Raw genomic sequence first — 23,048 nt, 5'->3', positions numbered from 1 at the left:
GAGATTAGAATAGATCACTTCATCACAAGAGCAACTTCAACAAACAGCGCTACAATTTTTTCTCTCCCAATGTGCCCAGCAACTGAGCAGTGACTCCGAACCTAAAACCGAAATAAGACCTCAGAAAGCAACTCTGGAGACTTCTGGGTTATATTTCACAGTTGCAGCCGCTCTCGCTCCCTCTTTCTTAATGCATAAATCAGCCGGCTTCTGCATGCTTTTCCGCAGATGAAAAGGTAAGATCGAGGCTTCGGCTCGCTCAGCCTTGCAGACACACACTTAAACACACACGTGCTGGATCACGCAGCCCGAGAGAGAGAAAAAAAGAAGGAGAACACAGCTCGCTGGCGTTCTGCAGTCACAGCACAAACACCATGGAGCGACCGACAATGAGAAAAGGGAGCGACAATAAAGAAAGAGAGAGAGAGAAGAGAGTGTGTGTAATCTCAGAGGTACCTGCTCTACCATCTCCTCTCTGCCTTCCATGCACATCCAGCTGTGCTATAAAGTCCAGCCCTGCAGTGTTTGTCTACATCCAGCATCAATTATGGAGAGCTCTGTGTATGGCAATGTGTGTGTGTGTGTGTGTGTGTGTGTGTGTGTGTGCGCAGCAGGAGGAGGTGCTACTGGGAATGACAGCGGCATTCCTCAAAATTGTTTAATGTTCTCACACTCATGGAGGCTTCTACTTCTACTTAAATGCCCTACCATTATGCTTTTTAATACTTATATTACTACACGCTTGAAGGGGAACTGCTCTTTTCTTTATCGTTTGCAATCATTATGAGAGACAAGAACACACGTGTATTTTTCTTTTTTTTAGGGGGGGGGGTGTAAAGATGATAAAAGCGCTTGAAAGATGCGACTGATGGGGGTCACCGTTGTAGCCTGTTTTATATACACACTGCAAGTATATATATATATATACACACTTGTATATATATATATACACATATATATTAGGGCTGCGAATCTTTGGGTATCCCACGATTCGATTCAATATCGACTCCATATTGATTTTTTTCGATAATATAAAAACGATATTTTTCCGAATCAAAACGATTCTGTATTCATTCAACAAATAGGATTTCAGCAGGATCTACCCCAGTCTGCTGACATGCTAAAAAAAAGCTTTTATAATTGTAAAGGACAATGTTTTATCAACTGATTGCAATAAAGTAAATTTGTTTTAACTATTAAACGAACCAAAAATATGACTTATTTTATCTTTGTGAAAAAATTGGACACAGTGTGGTCAAGCTTATGAGATGCGATGCAAGTGTATGCCACTGTGACACTATTGTTCTTTTTTTTAATTTTTTATAAATGTCTAATGATAATGTCAATGAGGGATTTTTAATCACTGCTATGCTGAAATTATAATTAATATTGATACTGTTGTTGATAATATTCATTTTTGTTTCATTACTTTTGGTTTGTTCTGTGTCGTATTTGTGTCTCCTCTCAATTGCACTGTTTATTGCAGTTCTGAGTGTTGCTGGGTCAGTTTTGGTTTTGGAATTGGATTGCATTGTTATGGTATTGCTGTGTACTGGTTTGTTGGATTGATTTAAAAAAAACAAAAAAAACGATCATTTAAAAAAAAATGAGAATCGATTCTGAATTGCACAACATACATACATATATATATATATATACACATATATATATATACACACAAATATATATATATATATATATATATATATATATTAGAGCTGGGCAACGATTAAAATTTTAATCGAAGTTAATCGCACTATTTCTCCGATTAATCGCGATTAACTGCATTGTATACGCAAAGCCCAATAATGAATTCAAAAGTAGTGTGTAGTGCACCTTTATTGGAATATTCTCCCACATGAACAAAAGCGCCAAAACATTTGTTGTGCAAACACAAATTAAATCAGTAATTGTTAAACAGTAGCAGTTAAATAGCATATTTTATGAAAATCAACAAAAAAAATGTAAATACAGACATTTAAGCTTATTGCCACTACCAGGGTATTTAAGTTATCCTGTTTGTTATGGAAAATAAATATAATCTATTATCTTTTATCAGGGACCTTATGTTTAAAAAAACTATATTATAGGTAGTGGGCTGTTTTAGGGAATTTTTGATCAAATTATCCGTAGTAGCTATATTAATAATGTTGTGTTTATTCTGAGTAGTGCACTTAAAATAATTATGACCATATCTAGGAATTGATATGATGGGGAATTTTCCGATTGCTTGCTTGGTGCTTTGATAAATTGAACGCATCATATAAATGGTACTATATTGTGATGTTATGAGCCAGGGAAAAAAGAAATACCCTACCCAGCATGCAACAGGAGTGACGAGCATGCGCGGTAGCCCGGTGAAAGTTGTGTGTCGCCATGACGGCATCTTGTATGTTGTGATATGCACGCTCTGAAAGCAAACGTTAAGAACTCAGCCATCACTCCTCGTCTGCATTATTCATAAATAGACAGACAACACATATACTCCACTGCTTCACAGGCCGCTGAATGTAGCCGGCAAAGTATTCCCATGCTAGCTAGCCGGTCTAGCAAGCACGCGTCATTCAGTCCAAAACGTCCCAAACTATCCACATCCAGAATTGTCTGGCGGTCGTAAGTGATCCCGGAGTGACCACGCTGTGAGCCAGCCATGAAATTTGCAGAATTGTCCGGTATTTTTGCCAAATGTTCCATCTTTACCAAGAGCCCCTCGACGCCGAAGCCTGTCCGGGCGACGCCATCTTGTTAAGAAAAGGCGTTAACAAAATAAAAGCATGTAAACAACATACACAAATGCGCGTTAAAATAATTGTCGGCGTTAAAAGATTGATGAGTTAACTCGTAATTAACGCATTAATTTGCCCACCCCTAATATATATATATATATTCACACATATGTATGTACAGTATATATATATGTTTGGCTCCACTATGGATGGGACTATCGCTACTACATATACACACACACGCACACACACACACACACACACACACACACACACACACACACACACACACACACACACACACACACACACACACACACACACACACACACACACACACACACAAGGTCTTGACTCCGATGGGTTATCCCCTCAACCCAATCCTCTGTGTCTTAATGGTAGATTCCATCCATGCATCCATCCATTTCTTACCGCTTATTCCCTTTCGGGGTCGCGGGGGGCGCTGGCGCCTATCTCAGCTACAATTGGGCGGAAGGCGGGGTACACCCTGGACAAGTCGCCACCTAATCGCAGGGCCAACACAGATAGACAGACAACATTCACACTCACATTCACACACTAGGGCCAATTTAGTGTTGCCAATCAACCTATCCCCAGGTGCATGTCTTTGGAAGTGGGATTCCATTTTTTATTATTTTTTTCATGTTAATCAAATCACTTTATTTAATGGCACTAATGAAGTCCATCCATCCATCCATTTTCTACCGTTTGTCCCCTTTGGGATCGCGGGGGGTCGCTGGAGCCTATCTCAGATGCATTCATGTGGAAGGCGGGGTACAACCTGGACAAGTCACCTCCTCATCGCAGGGCCTACACAGATAGACAGACAACATTCACACTCACATTCACACATTAGGGCCAATTTAGTGTTGCCACTCAACCTATCCCCAGGTGCATGTCTTTGGCATCCATCAGCATTGTATACAGTATATTATGTTGTATGCCATTTTTGTCAAAGAAAGCACTGTTTCTTAAAGGCAAAAACACAAAATAGGCAATATTTTCCACCCAAAAAAGTGCACAATTTGATGTGAAGTAATTGGACCCATCCATTCATCCAAATAGGTCAATAATTCATAACATTGATTTTGATTTAATATTGTTTTTTTTTTGTTTTTAAATACCACTACAATTATTGGGGCTATTAATAAAAGTGTGAAAAACAAGTCATACATTTTTTTTTTTACTTTCAACACTTAATTCTCCAGACCAACTTAAGATCTATTTGTGAATTACAAGTTTTTTTCTCCATGTGTTTGCTTTTTATATGGCACACATGAAATATGCCTTATTTTCTACCCCAAAATATTTCAAAGTCTTCAAAATATTTGATGTGAAGTAACTGGAGCCTGGAATAGGTCAATAATTCATAACATTGTCTTTTAGTTATTTTATTTTTAAATTTTTTGAGCAAATCAGTAAAGAAAAAAATAGCCTGCATGACATCTTTGTATTATTAGATTCTGTGTTGCAACTTTTTCTCATTACATTTTACCTAGTTGCCCTTTTATTCTACTTTTTATTCATTTTTAAATTTTTAATAATACTTTTAGAATGTGCCACGAGTCGTTAAAATATCATCTCCGGGCTGCAAATGGCCCACTGGCCACACTTTTTGGACACACCCCATGCAGAAAGAAAAACAGTTGTTTCTGTTGGATATGTTTTTGCCAGTGCAGTGTTTAGGAGATGAATATATTTTTGCACCCACATTACATGAAACTAAATACGTCTAGAAGACGTCCTACTTAGACCACGTGTCAGGTAGAAAGAAGATGGAGAGAGAAAAAAAAACAGAGAATGCAGACCCCCTGCTGGTACCACTGAGCAATCCATTAGCTGATGCAGACGTGATTGATGAAACTCCGAAAGCTTTTCCCCGAAACTTGTCAGTGAATTGTTTTCCCCGTTAAAAGCTCATTTTCACGACACGGTGAACAACACAGATATGCTAATAAGTTCTGCCCGAAACCAGCGTGCATCTCAGCGTTGTGCTATGGATGACAAAGTGGATTATTTGTGTTATTAGTACCCGCATTTCTACGTTCTATTTTACCGCTTTTTTTTTTTATTTAAGTTTCATCTTTGATTGTACGTTTGGAATGTGACTAATAAAATGTGCTAAAAAAAAAGCCCCATGCCGCCCTGTCAGAGAAGTTAAGTCCCTACCTTTAGTCAAAAGTGATTTATGACCCCCATAAAACAATGATTTATGACCCTCAAGGTCAAAGGTCAATGATTTATGAGGGGTCAAGTTCAAAGGTTAATGATTTATGAGGGGTCAAGGTTAAAGGTCAAAGTCAAAGGTCAAAGTCAAAGGTCAGGTTCAAATGTCAAGGTCAAGTGGGTGTGGCTTACCCGGAAGAGGGTGGAGTTAAGACCTGCGGTGGGAGTGGTTAAACCAGGAAGAGGGTGGAGTTTTAAACAGAAAGAGGGCAGAGTTAAGACCTGCGGTGGGAGTGGTTAAACCAGGAAGAGGGTGGAGTTAAGACCTGACAGGGAACAGAGGAGGGATCAGTTTTTTTTAAGAAAGCAATGTCATCTGAGCAGCATGTGACCATATATTTGATAGTTTAAATGTTTACGATCGTTTGAAAAAACTTCCAGATTTCGATGTATTGATGGCTGGGAATGTTACGTGTGGAGATGTGGACACGCACACACACGCACACACACACACACACACACACACACACACACACACACACACACACACACACACACACACACACACACACACACGAGGGGTACAAAAGGGCAGTGTAAGGCTTAGTCATTATTTGGAGCTTTATACGTTAGCGTAAAGACTTTGTTCGATTCGGTCATGATTAGTGAAACGCCTGTTTCGATTTATAAAAATAATAAAACTTACATTGACGCTCCGCAAAAAAGTCGAGTGTTTCTAAATCGTATTCAGATGCCGCCGACCGAATCTTTGCGTGAGAAATGGGATTTGGAAGCGGAGGGATCTTTTGGATTTGTATTCAGATACGAAATGGGGGATATCTGCTTATTTCAGCTAAAAGAAAGAAGAGACGGAAGCCCTTTCTCGATATTTTCATCGTTATCTACCGTGGATTGGGAAGTTTTTGGTGGACACGCACACACGCACACACACGCACACACACACACACTTCACACACACACACACACACACACACACACACACACGCACGCACGCACGCACGCACGCACACACGCACACACACACACACACACACACACACACACACACACACACACACACACACACACACACACACATTCGTACGCACTGAAACAACTTCCGTACCTCACGAAAACATATTTAAACAGATGGAAAAAACTATCGCAGAACACAGTGTCACGTAGCAACTGGTCTTTACGGTCGTTTGAATCAACAGGTCAGTTTGGGGGACAAAAGGAGGGTTCAGTTTTTACTGACTTCCCATCTGACAGTTTAAATGTTTATGACCGTTTGAATCAACAGGACACGCACGCACACACACACACACGCACGCACACACACACACACACACATACACACACACACACACGCACACACACACACACACACACACACACACACACACCATTACCTCTGCTTTACCATGTTATTAGACATTGGTTTAACTCCATTTAAGCATTTAAACGTTAAAAGCATTACACTTGTACGACGATGTAATACCTTTTTTTTTTTTAACAGCCGATGACGACGAAGTGAAAGACGATGAACTTTGCTTAAACGGTCTTACAAAGTTGGAAGATGATTTTCGAGGTGTGTTTAAACCTTCAAATTATTTAATATTATGTGTATTCATTATTTAGTTTCATAGAGGATTTGCCGTAAGATCCTAACGCGATCGTTTTAACACAATCGCAGTCTGGTGAGTCAAATGATTCTCATTTTACAAGAAAAAAAACATGCGGTATACGATACATATATACATATATTTACTTACAGATTTTCCGTTTACATCTCTTGCTCACTGGTCTCCCTTAAAGCTGGCGGGTCCGTCAACGGCCGTTCCAGGCAGAGGAGAAGGCTTGATTGCGCCAAAGACTCCAGACATCGAATCCATGCTCCGAGGGGAAATCATCGAAAACGACGGTGAATGTCCGACAGGCACCCGCTGTAAGTTTTTCTCGTTTTCTGTAAGCTTTTTAAGATTCTCAGGAGCTTTAAAGAGCTCCTCTCATTCCAATGTCTTTCGCTCAAATGAATTTCGCGCCTAAGGGGAATGGGCGGGGACTGATTCCGGAGGTGGGCGGTTGTTTCCGCCAAGCAACCTTCTGGTTGAAATGGAGTGTGGATCAAGATGGATCCCTACTCTATATTCTTTTATTTAACCCAATGTTTTTTAAATACGTGTATAATGCTTTATATCCTATGGGTTGTGAATTCCATCCTACAATATCTTCCAAGGAACCCAAAGAAATGTTACCACACCTCCCGCTTTATTTATTCTATAGATTGCCTGAACTATTTCATAAACTAAATCTTGTCTTGTTTCTGATGCTATGTTTTTTATGCTCATCAATGCACTGTTGGACTGCGAGCACACAACTACTTTCCTTGCTTTGTTTTCCTCTATCCAGTTAACTGCCATATAAATTGCTACCAATTCCCCCGTAAAAACAGATAGTTTATCACTGATTATTTTATTTAATACTATGTTTCCTTGTGGGATAACTGGTACAGCTCTTACCTTTATTTTTTTTTATATAGTTTTTGATGCATCCGTATATATCATATCTCAATCCATTTTTCTATCCGGTAACTATTTAAATTTCTATTCTTTAGTAATTGCATGTTTTCTTTTGGGTTATCAAACATCCACGGTGGTATTGCAGGCATTGGTACTGTAGGACTAACTTTAATATTGTCAATTTTAACTTTATTACATATGTCTCCTATAATCCACCCAAAACTATTCTTTTTTGTTTTCTCTTTTTCTTGGCAGATTGGTAGCACTGGACAAGTCGGATATCCTTGCTTGGATCCTTTTAAAGTTGCCCGATAAACTGCTGAGAGTTGATCTCTCCTCTTGTCCAAAGGTTTTTCGTTCATTTTTACTTGTAATACTGGCACTAGGGTTGATGTAGTAGCTCCACAACATAACCTTAAAGCCTGTGACTGGATCCGGTCTATTTTCCCAAGTCATGTTTTTGAAGCAGATTGGTAAATAATGCATCCGTAATCAATAACAGATGGAATTAAAGTTATAAATATATACATGTATTGTTTTCAACGTTAACCTATCAGCCCCCCAATCATTACCCCTCAAAGACCTCATTATATTTAACACCTTTTTTACTTTTTCCCCTATTTTTTTATTTTCCGGAAGGAACACTCCTGAAGGAATAAATAAAGTACTATCTAATCTAATCAAATCTATTTTGCTGATGTGGGTTGACTAGTTCATATTTTTATCAAACCATATTCCTAAATATTTAAATACTTGTACCTCTTCTATATTTTCACCTTAGAGTTTTTATTTGGAGCTTGTTTGGTACTTTTGTCTTTGTAAAATGTATGACTTTTGTCTTTCCAACAGAGAATCTTAAACCTCAAGCCGTTCCCCAGTCTTGAACATTATTTACCACTTTGTTAGTTTTTTGATTATTTCTTTTGACTCTAAATAATATACTAGTCTTTCATTAATCTTTTTTTTTTCCATTACTTTTCCCCAAATTTATAATTTCCTGCCTCTTCCGGGTCTTACCCTGACTTGCATATTGGAATTGTTACCGCTAATTTTCCCCTCTGCCGGTCATTCTCCTTCTTCATATATCCTGTCATATCATTTCAAGACCACTTCTTTGACGATGCCACCTAAGTTTTTGATCATTTGATAACCCGCTAGTTCTTTCCCCGGTGACGTATTTTTAACCTTTTTCAAAATTCGAACCATTTCATTCAAAGAAAATGTCATATCCATAGTGTTGGTAAAGCTATTAACGTTGTCTTCCATCATTTCCCCAATATTTAAACTCATTGTTTTTTCTCTCTTTTGTTTTTACACATTTCTCAAATTATCATTACCGTGCACTTTAACAAATGTTTTTGCTAAAGGTTCTGCTGTTTCTTTACCCGTGACTACATCTTCTTTGATAAATGTGGCACATCATCCTCTTTACCCTTCATTCCTATCTTTACGAATCGTTATATATCCTTTTATTATAAAGTTTAATTTTGGCTTCAGCCCTGTTTCTTGAATACAAATTATACGTGGTTTAGTTTTCATATTTTTAATATATCCCTTTAATTCATGTTCGGTTGCTATCAAACTTCTGGCATTCCACCGGACCATTAACAGGGTGTTGGAATGTGGTGACATGACTCCGTCACGTCTACTCTCTGTAGTACAGCTTGCACCCGGTACCAAGATAGTTCTTTCAACAACTTTGATGCTGCTTTGACAATTATTTTGATCTTCTCAGTCTTATTTTTACTTTCATTTTGTATCAAAGCTGAGTTGTGCTCTCTGGTTTATTTTGCAAATGAACCGACAGAACATGATCATGTACAAGACTCGCCTACCCACAATGCACTGCAGCCCAACGCTCCTGGTCGGATGTTTTTTCGGGGTTCATGGAGAGATGCGGTAAAGAGTGGTAGCCAAGACACACGGTCACACACGGTCACACACGGTCACACACGGTCACACACGGTCACACTCGGCAATTATTTTGACCTGGGGAGCAGATATAGAGGAAAAAATGTGTCTGGGGGGCCGGGATATCTGATTTTCAGGTACAAAAAACTTCACAATGACACAAAATAAACACAACAGTTAAACCTCACACTAAAAACAAGACATTGACTTGTACGTTCAAAAGACAGAATAGAACAAGTCAAGACATGCAATGCCATCTACAAAATGTTATGTAAATGTTAGTCATTACACACGCGGCTATGGTTTTGATGTATTTGTTACAGACATGTTTACGTCAAGTAACATCACATGGTTCCATTTGCACCTTTCAACAAATCTGAAAAGGAATATTAAGAAGTAAAACTTATATTTAATCCTACCTCTTCTCCGAGCACACGGTGACCGTACATACGGGTCGAAAAATGTTGACCTAATTCAGCATTTCTCAAAGTGTGGGGAATAGAGACATGACAGGTGGGGCGCGAGGAAAGGGAGGAAATTTTTATTTTTGAATTTTTTTTACTATGCTTTCATTTTCTATACACACTGTAAATCACTTTGTGATTCTGTCTGTGAAATCCGCCGTATAAATAAATGTAAATTACTTATTTTTCCTGTAGGCTTTAAATTTCTCGGCAGGAGCGAAAGTTTGACAGACATAGCAACAGTAACTTTTGCAGGCAGGGCTAAGAGGAACAAACTTTCGCGCGGATGGGTAGCAGGCTAATGTGCGGACCACAATTACACAAAATGGATACATTTGCAACTCGCACCTCAAAGGTCTGCGGAGAAACAAAAATATGACGGGTCTAATCAACCAAAAAGTCAACCTAAAAGAAAATATGGCGAAGGGTATCTTGCTCTTGGATTCACGGCAGCGGAGGTGGGGGCAGAGGAGAGACCCCTGTGTGTTCTTTGTCTAAAACGGCTAGCAGCAGACAGCCTGAGGCCCAACAAAGTAAAGAGACAACTCGAGACCACACATGATGTCCAATAAATTGTTTTGTTGGGGCGATGGGGGTAGGTGGGCCTTGAGTCTAAAGTGGTGATGACGGAAAAAAAAAAATGGTTATCAAATGATCAAAAACTTAGGTGGCATCGTCAAAGAAGTGGTCTTGAAATGATATGACAGGATATATGAAGAAGGAGAATGACCGGCAGAGGGGAAAATTAGCGGTAACAATTCCAATATGCAAGTCAGGGTAAGACCCGGAAGAGGCAGGAAATTATAAATTTGGGGAAAAGTAATGGAAAAAAAAAAAGATTAATGAAAGACTAGTATATTATTTAGAGTCAAAAGAAATAATCAAAAAACTAACAAAGTGGTAAATAATGTTCAAGACTGGGGAACGGCTTGAGGTTTAAGATTCTCTGTTGGAAAGACAAAAGTCATACATTTTACAAAGACAAAAGTACCAAACAAGCTCCAAATAAAAACTCTAAGGTGAAAATATAGAAGAGGTACAAGTATTTAAATATTTAGGAATATGGTTTGATAAAAATATGAACTAGTCAACCCACATCAGCAAAATAGATTTGATTAGATTAGATTAGATAGTACTTTATTTATTCCTTCAGGAGTGTTCCTTCCGGAAAATAAAAAAATAGGGGAAAAAGTAAAAAGGTGTTAAATATAATGAGGTCTTTGAGGGGTAATGATTGGGGGGCTGATAGGTTAACGTTGAAAACAATACATGTATATATTTATAACTTTAATTCCATCTGTTATTGATTACGGATGCATTATTTACCAATCTGCTTCAAAAACATGACTTGGGAAAATAGACCGGATCCAGTCACAGGCTTTAAGGTTATGTTGTGGAGCTACTACATCAACCCTAGTGCCAGTATTACAAGTAAAAATGAACGAAAAACCTTTGGACAAGAGGAGAGATCAACTCTCAGCAGTTTATCGGGCAACTTTAAAAGGATCCAAGCAAGGATATCCGACTTGTCCAGTGCTACCAATCTGCCAAGAAAAAGAGAAAACAAAAAAGAATAGTTTTGGGTGGATTATAGGAGACATATGTAATAAAGTTAAAATTGACAATATTAAAGTTAGTCCTACAGTACCAATGCCTGCAATACCACCGTGGATGTTTGATAACCCAAAAGAAAACATGCAATTACTAAAGAATAGAAATTTAAATAGTTACCGGATAGAAAAATGGATTGAGATATGATATATACGGATGCATCAAAAACTATATAAAAAAAATAAAGGTAAGAGCTGTAGCAGTTATCCCACAAGGAAACATAGTATTAAATAAAATAATCAGTGATAAACTATCTGTTTTTACGGGGGAATTGGTAGCAATTTATATGGCAGTTAACTGGATAGAGGAAAACAAAGCAAGGAAAGTAGTTGTGTGCTCGCAGTCCAACAGTGCATTGATGAGCATAAAAAACATAGCATCAGAAACTAGACAAGATTTAGTTTATGAAATAGTTCAGGTAATCTATAGAATAAATAAAGCGGGAGGTGTGGTAACATTTCTTTGGGTTCCTTGGAAGATATTGTAGGATGGAATTCACAACCCATAGGATATAAAGCATTATACACGTATTTAAAAAACATTGGGTTAAATAAAAGAATATAGAGTAGGGATCCATCTTGATCCACACTCCATTTCAACCAGAAGGTTGCTTGGCGGAAACAACCGCCCACCTCCGGAATCAGTCCCCGCCCATTCCCCTTAGGCGCGAAATTCATTTGAGCGAAAGACATTGGAATGAGAGGAGCTCTTTAAAGCTCCTGAGAATCTTAAAAAGCTTACAGAAAACGAGAAAAACTTACAGCGGGTGCCTGTCGGACATTCACCGTCGTTTTCGATGATTTCCCCTCGGAGCATGGATTCGATGTCTGGAGTCTTTGGCGCAATCAAGCCTTCTCCTCTGCCTGGAACGGCCGTTGACGGACCCGCCAGCTTTAAGGGAGACCAGTGAGCAAGAGATGTAAACGGAAAATCTGTAAGTAAATATATGTATATATGTATCGTATACCGCATGTTTTTTTTCTTGTAAAATGAGAATCATTTGACTCACCAGACTGCGATTGTGTTAAAACGATCGCGTTAGGATCTTACGGCAAATCCTCTATGAAACTAAATAATGAATACACATAATATTAAATAATTTGAAGGTTTAAACACACCTCGAAAATCATCTTCCAACTTTGTAAGACCGTTTAAGCAAAGTTCATCGTCTTTCACTTCGTCGTCATCGGCTGTTAAAAAAAAAAAAGGTATTACATCGTCGTACAAGTGTAATGCTTTTAACGTTTAAATGCTTAAATGGAGTTAAACCAATGTCTAATAACATGGTAAAGCAGAGGTAATGGTGTGTGTGTGTGTGTGTGTGTGTGTGTGTGTGTGCGTGTGTGTGTGTGTGTATGTGTGTGTGTGTGTGTGTGCGTGCGTGTGTGTGTGTGTGCGTGCGTGTCCTGTTGATTCAAACGGTCATAAACATTTAAACTGTCAGATGGGAAGTCAGTAAAAACTGAACCCTCCTTTTGTCCCCCAAACTGACCTGTTGATTCAAACGACCGTAAAGACCAGTTGCTACGTGACACTGTGTTCTGCGATAGTTTTTTCCATCTGTTTAAATATGTTTTCGTGAGGTACGGAAGTTGTTTCAGTGCGTACGAATGTGTGTGTGTGTGTGTGTGTGTGTGTGTGTGTGTGTGTGTGTGTGTGTGTGTGTGTGTGTGTGTGTGCGTGTGTGCGTGCGTGCGTGCGTGCGTGCGTGTGTGTGTGTGTGTGTGTGTGTGTGTGTGTGTGAAGTGTGTGTGTGTGTGCGTGTGTGTCCACCAAAAACTTCCCAATCCACGGTAGATAACGATGAAAATATCGAGAAAGGGCTTCCGTCTCTTCTTTCTTTTAGCTGAAAACTGAATACGATTTAGAAACACTCGACTTTTTTGCGGAGCGTCAATGTAAGTTTTATTATTTTTATAAATCGAAACAGGCGTTTCACTAATCATGACCGAATCGAACAAAGTCTTTACGCTAACGTATAAAGCTCCAAATAATGACTAAGCCTTACACTGCCCTTTTGTACCCCTCGTGTGTGTGTGTGTGTGTGTGTGTGTGTGTGTGTGTGTGTGTGTGTGTGTGTGTGTGTGTGTGTGTGTGTGTGCGTGTGTGTGCGTGTCCACATCTCCACACGTAACATTCCCAGCCATCAATACATCGAAATCTGGAAGTTTTTTCAAACGATCGTAAACATTTAAACTATCAAATATATGGTCACATGCTGCTCAGATGACATTGCTTTCTTAAAAAAAACTGATCCCTCCTCTGTTCCCTGTCAGGTCTTAACTCCACCCTCTTCCTGGTTTAACCACTCCCACCGCAGGTCTTAACTCTGCCCTCTTTCTGTTTAAAACTCCACCCTCTTCCTGGTTTAACCACTCCCACCGCAGGTCTTAACTCCACCCTCTTCCGGGTAAGCCACACCCACTTGACCTTGACATTTGAACCTGACCTTTGACTTTGACCTTTGACTTTGACCTTTAACCTTGACCCCTCATAAATCATTAACCTTTGAACTTGACCCCTCATAAATCATTGACCTTTGACCTTGAGGGTCATAAATCATTGTTTTATGGGGGTCATAAATCACTTTTGACTAAAGGTAGGGACTTAACTTCTCTCCTGTCCTAGAAGGACTCAGCAAAAATTCTCAGATGGATTTGTGTTATTCTGTGAATTCATATGGTTTTCCACACCAAAAATGTATCTATTTATTCAATTACTTCTTCTCCAGATTTTGGGGCGCTCTACCTTCCCCTTTTTTTACCCGATTCCAACCGTTCCAACTTCAAACCGTTTGGCCTATTTACAGAAAATTCCCAGATTTCTCAGGACATTTTCCGATTCAAAATGAATTGGCCGTTTTTCGAACGTCCACTATCTCCAAATTTTTTAACCGATTCCAACCATTCCACCTTCAACATATTCCACCATCCAGGACATTTAAACTACCTTTTTTAAATTACAAAAAAATCCAGGATTTCCCAGAGTTCCTGATTTTCCAAAGCTCTATTTCCACCCTTTTCTCTGATGACTACTTCTTCCACATTTTTCAACTAATTCCAACCATTCTACCTTCAACATATTACACCATCCTGGACATTTAAACTACCTTTTTTGTAAGTTCCAAACTATTCCAGGATTTTCCAGAATTCCTGGTTTTCCAAAGCCCTATTTCCAATTTTTTACTGATGACTACTCCTTCCACATTTTTCAACTCATTCCAACCAATTCACCCTCAACATATTCCACCATTCTGGACATTTAAACTACCTTTTTTGTAAGTTAAAAAAATTCCAGGATTTTCCAGAACTCCTGGTTTTCCAAAGCCTTATTTCCACCTTTTTTCCGACAACTACTACTTCCACATTTTTCAACTCGTTCCAACCATTCCACCCTCAACATATTCCACCATCCTGGACATTTAAACTACCTTTTCTGTAAGTTCCCAAAAATTCCAGGATTTTCCAGAACTCCTGGTTTTCCAAAGCCTTATTTCCACCTTTTTTTCCAACAAGTACTTCTTCCACATTTTTTAACTCATTCCAACCATTCCACCTTTAACATATTCCACCATCCTCGACATGTAAACTACCTTTTCGTAAGTTACAAAAAATTCCAGGATTTTCCAGAATTCCTGGTTTTCCAAAGCCCTATTTCCACTTTTTTTATGAAGACTACTCCTTCCACATTTTTCAACTCATTTCAACCAATCCACCCTCAACATATTCCACCATCCTGGAAATTTAAACTTACTTTTTTGTAAGTTCCAAAAAATTCCAGGATTTCCCAGAACTCCTGGTTTTCCAAAGCCTTATTTCCACCTTTTTTCCGACAATTACTTCTTCCACATTTTTCAACTCATTCCAACAATTCCACCCGCCAAATATTCAACCATCCTGGGGATTTAAACTACCTTTTTTGTAAGTTCCAAAAAATTCCAGAATTTTCCAGAACTCCTGGTTTTCCAAAGCCCTATTTCCCCCCTTTTTTCTGATGACTAATTCTTCCAAATTTTTCAACTCATTCCAACCATTCCACCTTCAACATATTCCACCACCCGGGACATTTAAACTACCTTTTTTGTAAGTTCCAAAAAAATTCCCAGATTTTCCAGATATCCTGGTTTTCCAAAGCCCTATTTCCACCCTTTTTTCTGACGACTACTTCTTCCACATTTTTCAACTCATTCCAACCAATCCACCCTCAACATATTCCACCATCCTGGACATGTAAACTACCTTTTTTGTAAGTTCCAAAAAATTCCAGGATTTTCATGAACTCTTGGTTTTCCAAAGCCTTATTTCCACCTTTTTTCCGACAAGTACTTCTTTCACATTTTTTAACTCATTCCAACCATTCCACCTTTAACATAATCCACCACCCTGGACATTTAAACTACCTTTATTGTAAGTTACAAATAAATCCAGGATTTTCCAGAATTCCTCTTTTTCCAAAGCCCTATATACACCCTTTTTTCTGATGGCTACTTCTTCCACATTTTTCAACTCATTCCAACCATTCCACCTTCAACATATTCCACAATCCTGGACATTTAAACTACCTTTTTGTAAGTTACAAAAAATTCCAGGGTTTTCCAGAATTCCTGGTTTTCCAAAGCCATATTTCCACCCTTTTTTCTGATGACTACTCCTTCCGCATTTTTTAACTCATTCCAACCATTCCACCTGCAACATAGTCAGTCCACCAGCCTGAACATTTAAACAACCTTTTTTTGTAAGTTCCAAAAAAATTCCCAGATTTGACAGAATTCCTGGTTTTCCAAAGCCCTATTTCCACCTTTTATTTTGATGACGACTACTTCCACATTTTTCAACTCATTCCAACCATTTCACCTGCAACATATTCCACCACCCTGGGCATTTAAACTACCTTTTCTGTAAGTTCCAAACATTTCCAGGATTTTCCAGAATTCCTGGTTTTCCAAAGCCCTATTTCCACTTTTTTTCTGATGACTACTCCTTTTCACATTTTTCAACTTATTCCAACCATTCCACCTTCAACATATTCCACCATTCTGGAAAATTAAACAACCTTTTTTGTAAGTTCCAAAAAAAATCCAGGATTTTCCAGAATTCTTGGTTTTCCAAAGCCATATTTCCACCCTTTTTTCTGATGACTACTCCTTCCGCATTTTTTAACTCATTCCAACCATTCCACCTTCAACACATTTTTCAACTCATTCCAACCATTCCACCTTCAACATATTCCACCATCCTGGACCTTTAAACTACCTTTTTTATAAGTTCCAATTTTTTTTTAGGATTTTCCAAAATTCTGGGTTTTCCAAAGCCCTATTTCCACCCTTTTTTCTGACGACAACTCTTTCCACATTTTTAACGCACTTCAACCGTTCTACCGTCAAAAAATTCCTCTCAACCAGGACAAAAGACAAAAATGTTTTTTGTACAAAAACAATTCCCAGTTTTCCCGAAACTCCAGGAATTCCGTAATACCATTTCTCAATTCGACATGTTACTACTTCAACATTTCTCGACATATTTGAAAAATTCCAACACCAACCATTTCAACTCATTCAGACCGTTCAAGTTTTTTACCATTTTCCAAAAAAATAGAACTTTTCCCAAAATTTCCAATTTTCGGGGAAATTCCCATTGTAATCAATGGGAGATTCTTCAAAGCTCCCCAACATACACATTTGTCATCTGATTCAAAATAATTATTTATTTTATTTTAATTAATTTAAACTATTCAGCCTGTTTGGGAATTGTGTGCTCTACTTCCAAATTTCTGCAAAAATTTCCAGGATTTCAGTTCAACTTCAGCATTCACATGCAATTCAACTAGGAATTGCCTCATCTAGTAACCATTATTATTGGTATTTATTTCTTTAATTTGGCAATTAGTTGTTTTTTTATTTAAAAAAATAAACCAAACACAAATCAAAAACAGATCTTTCACATTTCAAACAGTCACACTGCTTACATGTCAGGCGGCAATTTTGTTTGTTTACTTTGTTCAAAGAAAGCACAGAGTTTGGTCTTTTATTAGGCTAAAGGCACTTGAATGTTGAAAGGTAAACAAAAAAAACCCTCATATTTAAGGCAGTTTGTAACAATATAGTAACTTTCTTAATATGCTTTTTATCCGTGCAATTTATTTTATCTCATCAAAAATAAAGTACACTATATTGCCTAAAGTATTTGACCACCCATCCAAATGATGAGAATCAGGTGTCCTAATCACTTGGCCCGGCCACAGGTGTATAAAATCAAGCACTTAGGCATGGAGACTGTTTTTACAAACATTTGTGAAAGAATGGGCCGCTCTCAGTGATTTCCAGCGTGAAACTGTCATAGGATGCCACCTGTGCAACAAATCCAGTCATGAAATTTCCTCGCTCCTAAATATTCCAAAGTCAACTTATCATAAAGTTGGCTTTATGATAAGAAAATGGAAGAGTTTGGGAACAACAGCAACTCCGCCACGGAGTGGTGGGCCACGTAAACTGACAGAGAGGTCAGTGGATACAAAGAGGTCACCGTCAGTTGCTAAAGAGCTCCAAACTTTATGTGACCTTCCTATTAGCCCACGTACATTACGCAGAGAGCTTCATGGCATGGGTTTCCATGGCCAACCGGCTGCATCTAAGCCATACGTCACCAAGTCTAATGCAAAGAGTCGGATGCAGTGGTGTAGAGCACATTGCCACTGGACTCTAGAGCAGTGAAGACCTGTTCTCTGGAGTCCTCTGGACACTTTTCCATCTGGCAATCTGATGGACGAGTCTGGGTTTGGACGTTGCCAGGAGAACGGTAAATTTCAGACTGCATTGTGCCGAGTGTGAAATTTGGTGGAGGAGGAATTATGGTGTGGGGTTGTTTTTCAGGAGTTGGGCTTAGCCCCTTAGCTCCAGTGAAAGGACTTTGAATGCTCCAGGATACCAAAAAATGTTGGACATTTCTATGCTCCCAACTTTGTGGGAACAGTTTGGAGCGGGCCCCTTCCTCTTTTAACATGACTGCACCAGTGCACAAAGCAAGGTCCATAAAGACATGGATGACAGAGTCTGGTGTGGATGAACTTGACTGGCCTGCACAGAGTCCTGACCCGAACCCGATAGAACACCTTTGGGATGAATTAGAACGGAGACTGAGAGCCAGGCCTTCTTGATCAACATCAGTGTGTGACCTCACCAAAGCGCTTATGAAAGAATAGTGGAAAATTCCTATAAACACAGCCTTCCCAGAAGAGTTGAAGCTGTAATAGCTGAAAAAGGTGGACCGACATCATATTGAACCCTATGGGTTAGGAATGAGATGCCACTTCAAGCTCATATGTGAGTTAAGGCAGGTGGCCAAATAATTTTGGCAATATAGTGTATATATCTGATTTGGTGTGCAGTGTAAAGGTGCCTCAAAAATGTTCTAAAGTAAACCACATTTAGTTACGGTAAAATTGTGTCAATCCTTGGCACTAAAATGTAGTAAGAGGAGGAGAAGGGACTCTTATCCAGCTGGCGTTGTATTTCATGAGCTGTAGTAGAAAACAGATTCCATGGGTTTCCCTGGTAGCCGATCCGTAAACCTGGTCAGCTTAGAGACAAGCGCAGGTGTATTCATGTTAAAGTTACTTCCAGGTGAATTCAATGCAATGGGAGGCCAAGTGTGACACTTTAACTGAGTAAATACGGCACATTTCCGCCAAGCTGAAAACGCCATAAAACTCATATACATTAAGTTTTTTTTTTGGTGTGGTAACAACATTCTGGAGAATATGCACAAAAAGGTCCCTCTCTAAATTCGTAAGCAATTCTAAGATCTCAGGATTCGGACATTCCGACAGTAAAATATTAGTATACTAGTAGTTTAAAAATGTCAGCTTTTTCTCATTTTATTCCGATTTTTTGCTCTCTTTCTTACATTTTTTTTTATTGTTTTTTTTCCCGATGTAAGAATAGAATAATAATAATAATAATAATAATAATAATATTGCATAACCTATTGAGTCCAAAAGTATGCCTGTACGAAAACAAATTTTCAGTCACATATTTAACAGTGTTTATTATTGTTGTTGTTATTTTTCAAATTGATTACATCATAAACCACAGCCGGAACAAGAAGTGGATGGAGTATTTTTTATTTTGGGCTTGACGGTGCCAGAGGGGTTAGTGCGTCTGCCTCACAATACGAAGGTCCTGCAGTCTTGGGTTTAATCCCAGGCTCGGGTTCTTTCTGTGTGGAGTTTGCATGTTCTCCCCGTGAATGCGTGGGTTCCCTCCGGGTACTCCGGCTTCCTCCCACTTCCAAAGACATGCACCTGGGGATAGGTTGATTGGCAACACTAAATTGGCCCTAGTGTGTGAATGTGAGTGTGAATGTTGTCTGTCTATCTATGTTGGCCCTGCGATGAGATGGCGACTTGTCCAGGGTGTACGCCGCCTTCCACCCAATTGTAGCTTAGATAGGCGCCAGCGCCCCCCGCGGCCCCAAAAGGGAATAAGCGGTAGAAAATGGATGGATGGATATATATATATATATATATATACATATACATATATATATATATATACATATATATATATATTGGGGCTGCATCTAACGATTAATTTGATAATCGATTAATCTGTGGATTATTACTTCGATTAATCAATCAATCAATCAATCAATGTTTACTTATATAGCCCTAAATCACTAGTGTCTCAAAGGGCTGCACAAACCACCACGACATCCTCGGTAGGCCCACATAAGGGCAAGGAAAACTCACACCCAGTGGGACATCGGTGACAATAATGACCCAGTGGGACGTCGGTGACAATGATGACTTTGAGAACCTTAGAGAGGAGGAAAGCAATGGATGTCGAGCGGGTCTAACATGATACTGTGAAAGTTCAATCCACAATGGATCCAACACAATCGCGAGAGTCCAGTCCAAAGCGGATCCAACACAGCAGCGAGAGTCCCGTTCACAGCGGAGCCAGCAGGAAACCATCCCAAGCGGAGGCGGATCAGCATCGCAGAGATGTCCCCAGCCGATACACAGGCAAGCAGTACATGGCCACCGGATCGGACCGGACCCCCTCCACAAGGGAGAGTGGGACATAGAAGAAAAAGAAAAGAAACGGCAGATCAACTGGTCTAAAAAGGGAGTCTATTTAAATCGATTAATAAACGGATAAAAGAGACAAACTACATTTCTAACATTTCCAATACTTTATTAAAAAAAACAGCATACTGGCACCATGTCATTTCGACTTGCCAAATAAAACAAGGCATGTGTCACAAAAATGTTTTTTTTTTTTTATTTTATAAAGTGCACCATTGTCCTGCACAATAGCAATAATTTTGCTTTGGGGAATTTCAAACCTGGCTACTACCTATTCCAACCATTCTGCAATGTTGGATGCTGAATGTCTTTCCTCTAGTGGCATGGTGGTAAGGCATATTCGAGTCTCCAATGTAGTGGCATGTATTGCCAAGGTAGGCTACACTTGTCCAAACATCAGTAGTGAGAGCAATTTAACTCTGGGTGGGATTTATGTCGGTCTACACTGCATGGAATGTCTGCTAGTACTTCCTCTCCATTAGTTTTGGTAAAATGAGAGAGAAAGAAGTCCTTGATTACATTTGTCATTAGGGCCCCGAATTCACAGCCTAATAAGACCCAGGACAGCTGAGTGGTTAACACTGTTGACCATCAAGCAAGGGGAACTGGGTTCAAATCTCAGTAAGGACTCAGTGTTTCTTTTTCAGTAGTGAGACAGGTGCTCAAATAAATATGTCATTGGGGCCCGAAATCTTCCTCTGAGAAGACTAAGGATAGCTAAGTGGTTACAGTAGCTAGCTCACAATCAAAGAGTGCAAGGATCAAATCCCTGCCAGGTTCACTGGTAACTATGAAAACTCCAGCAGCAAGTGTAAATGTTTTATATTATAGCTCACTGAGACAGGTTCGCGATTAAATATGTAATTGGGGCCCGAAATCTTATTTAAAGAAGACCAAGGATAGCTCAATGGTTAAAGCCGCTAGTTCCCAATCAAAGGGTCCTGGGTACAATCCCAGTCAGGTCGATCGGCTTGCCAAGCCAAAGAGAGGGAACGCCGGAAAATGTGCGGGTGCATCACCTCCCCCACACAAGGTGGTAGCTGGTTAATTAACTTATAGTTATAAAGGTAAGTATGGGTAATAATAATAACAAATAGTCTATAGTCCAAAAGTCTAAGGGTAACCTCGAGGGTTAGCTCCTCCTGTGTGCTGAGGCTAAAGTTGGTAAGTGTACCATCGGTAATTCCTGGCTGGGATGGGTGGGAATAGGAACATGAATAATTAATCAGTGTGAGTGTTGACCAATCAGCTCTCCTCGGTCTGACCAACAAATAGTCAATTAGTTAATAAAAAATAAAAAAAGTACCAATAAGTACAACAAATTGGAATAATTGAAGAGAGAAAAAATTTCAATTGGATAATGAAAAAGAAAAAAAAGATTGGATGAATAAAAAGAAGGATGGATAATATTAAAAACACTATTAAGAAAAGTTAATTGCATATCATTTATTAAAATTATGCTTTATCTTTTTTTCATTATCCAATTAGAATTTTTTCTCTCTTCAATCATTACAATTTGTTGTATTTATTTATTTGTATTTTTATTTTTATTAACTAATTGACTAATTGTTGGTCAGACCGAGGAGAGCTGATTGGTCAACACTCACACTGATTAATTATTCATGTTCCTATTCCCACCCATCCCAGCCAGGAATTACCGATGGTACACTTACCAACTTTAGCCTCAGCACACAGGAGGAGCTAACCCCCGAAATTACCCTTAGATTATTATTATCCATACTTACCTTTTTAACTATAAGTTAATTAACCAGCTACCACTTAGCTTTACTTTGTGTGGGGGAGATGATGCACCCCCACATTTTCCGGCGGTCCCTCTCTTTGGCTTGGCAAGCCGATCAACCTGACTGGGATTGAACCCAGGACCCTTTGATTGGGAGCTAGCTGTTTAACCATTCAGCTATTCTTGGTCTTCTTAAGGACAGATTTCGGGCCCCAATGACATATTCAATTGATAACCTGTCTCAGTAAACTATGATACAAAACAGCAGCTTTCCTAGTTACCGATCAACTTGCCTGGGATTTGAACCCAGTGCCCTTTGATTGGGAGTTAGGAGCTTTAACCATTCAGCTATCCCTGGTTTTCTTTAGACAAGATTTCGGGCCCCAATTACATATTTAATCGCGAACCTGTCTCAGTGAGCTATAATATAAAACATTTACTCTTGCTGCCGGAGTTTTCATAGTTACCAGTGAACCTGGCAGAGATTTGATCCTTGCACTCTTGGATTGGGAGTTAGCTGCTTTACCATTCAGCTATCCTTGGATGTCTTAGGAATAGATTTCGGGCCCCAATGACATATTTATTTGCGAATCTGTCTCAGTAAACAGTGAGATAAAATATTTACTCTTGCCGCTGGAGCTTTCATAGTTACCAATGGACCTGGGTGGGATTTGAACCCAGACCCCTTTGATTTGTAGATAGCTGCTTGAACTACTCAGCTACCCTTGTACTTCATAAAAAAAAAAATTTCGGGCACCAATGACATATTTAATTGCGAACCTGTCTTGGTAATCTATGATAT

The 23,048-nt window shown here is 39.1% G+C and overlaps 1 protein-coding gene and 1 long non-coding RNA gene across 12 annotated transcripts in view; both read right to left on the bottom strand.

The window, feature by feature from the left end:
* rbfox1 (RNA binding fox-1 homolog 1) overlaps positions 1–23,048 on the bottom strand; it is a 344,384-nt gene that overhangs the window by 149,262 nt on the left and 172,074 nt on the right. Inside the window, exon 1 of one of the 11 annotated variants that reach the window (XM_061885349.1) lies at positions 457–594. The exons of the other annotated variants lie outside the window; for them this stretch is intronic. Within the exon in view, the coding sequence (XP_061741333.1) occupies positions 457–492 (36 nt within the window). The 5' untranslated portion in view covers positions 493–594. Of the gene's footprint in view, positions 1–456; positions 595–23,048 lie in introns of those variants that run through there. 11 annotated transcript variants of the gene reach the window in all.
* On the bottom strand, positions 10,661–12,570 carry LOC133541466 (uncharacterized). The gene is made up of 3 exons (XR_009803883.1): positions 12,431–12,570; positions 12,183–12,312; positions 10,661–11,354 (listed from the first exon to the last, which is right to left on the bottom strand). It is a non-coding gene; the product is annotated as an uncharacterized LOC133541466 (long non-coding RNA).

The sequence above is a fragment of the Nerophis ophidion genome, linkage group LG23, assembly GCF_033978795.1.
Source record: "Nerophis ophidion isolate RoL-2023_Sa linkage group LG23, RoL_Noph_v1.0, whole genome shotgun sequence".
NCBI lineage: Eukaryota > Metazoa > Chordata > Actinopteri > Syngnathiformes > Syngnathidae > Nerophis > Nerophis ophidion.
This window is presented reverse-complemented; position numbering and strand designations above follow the sequence as displayed.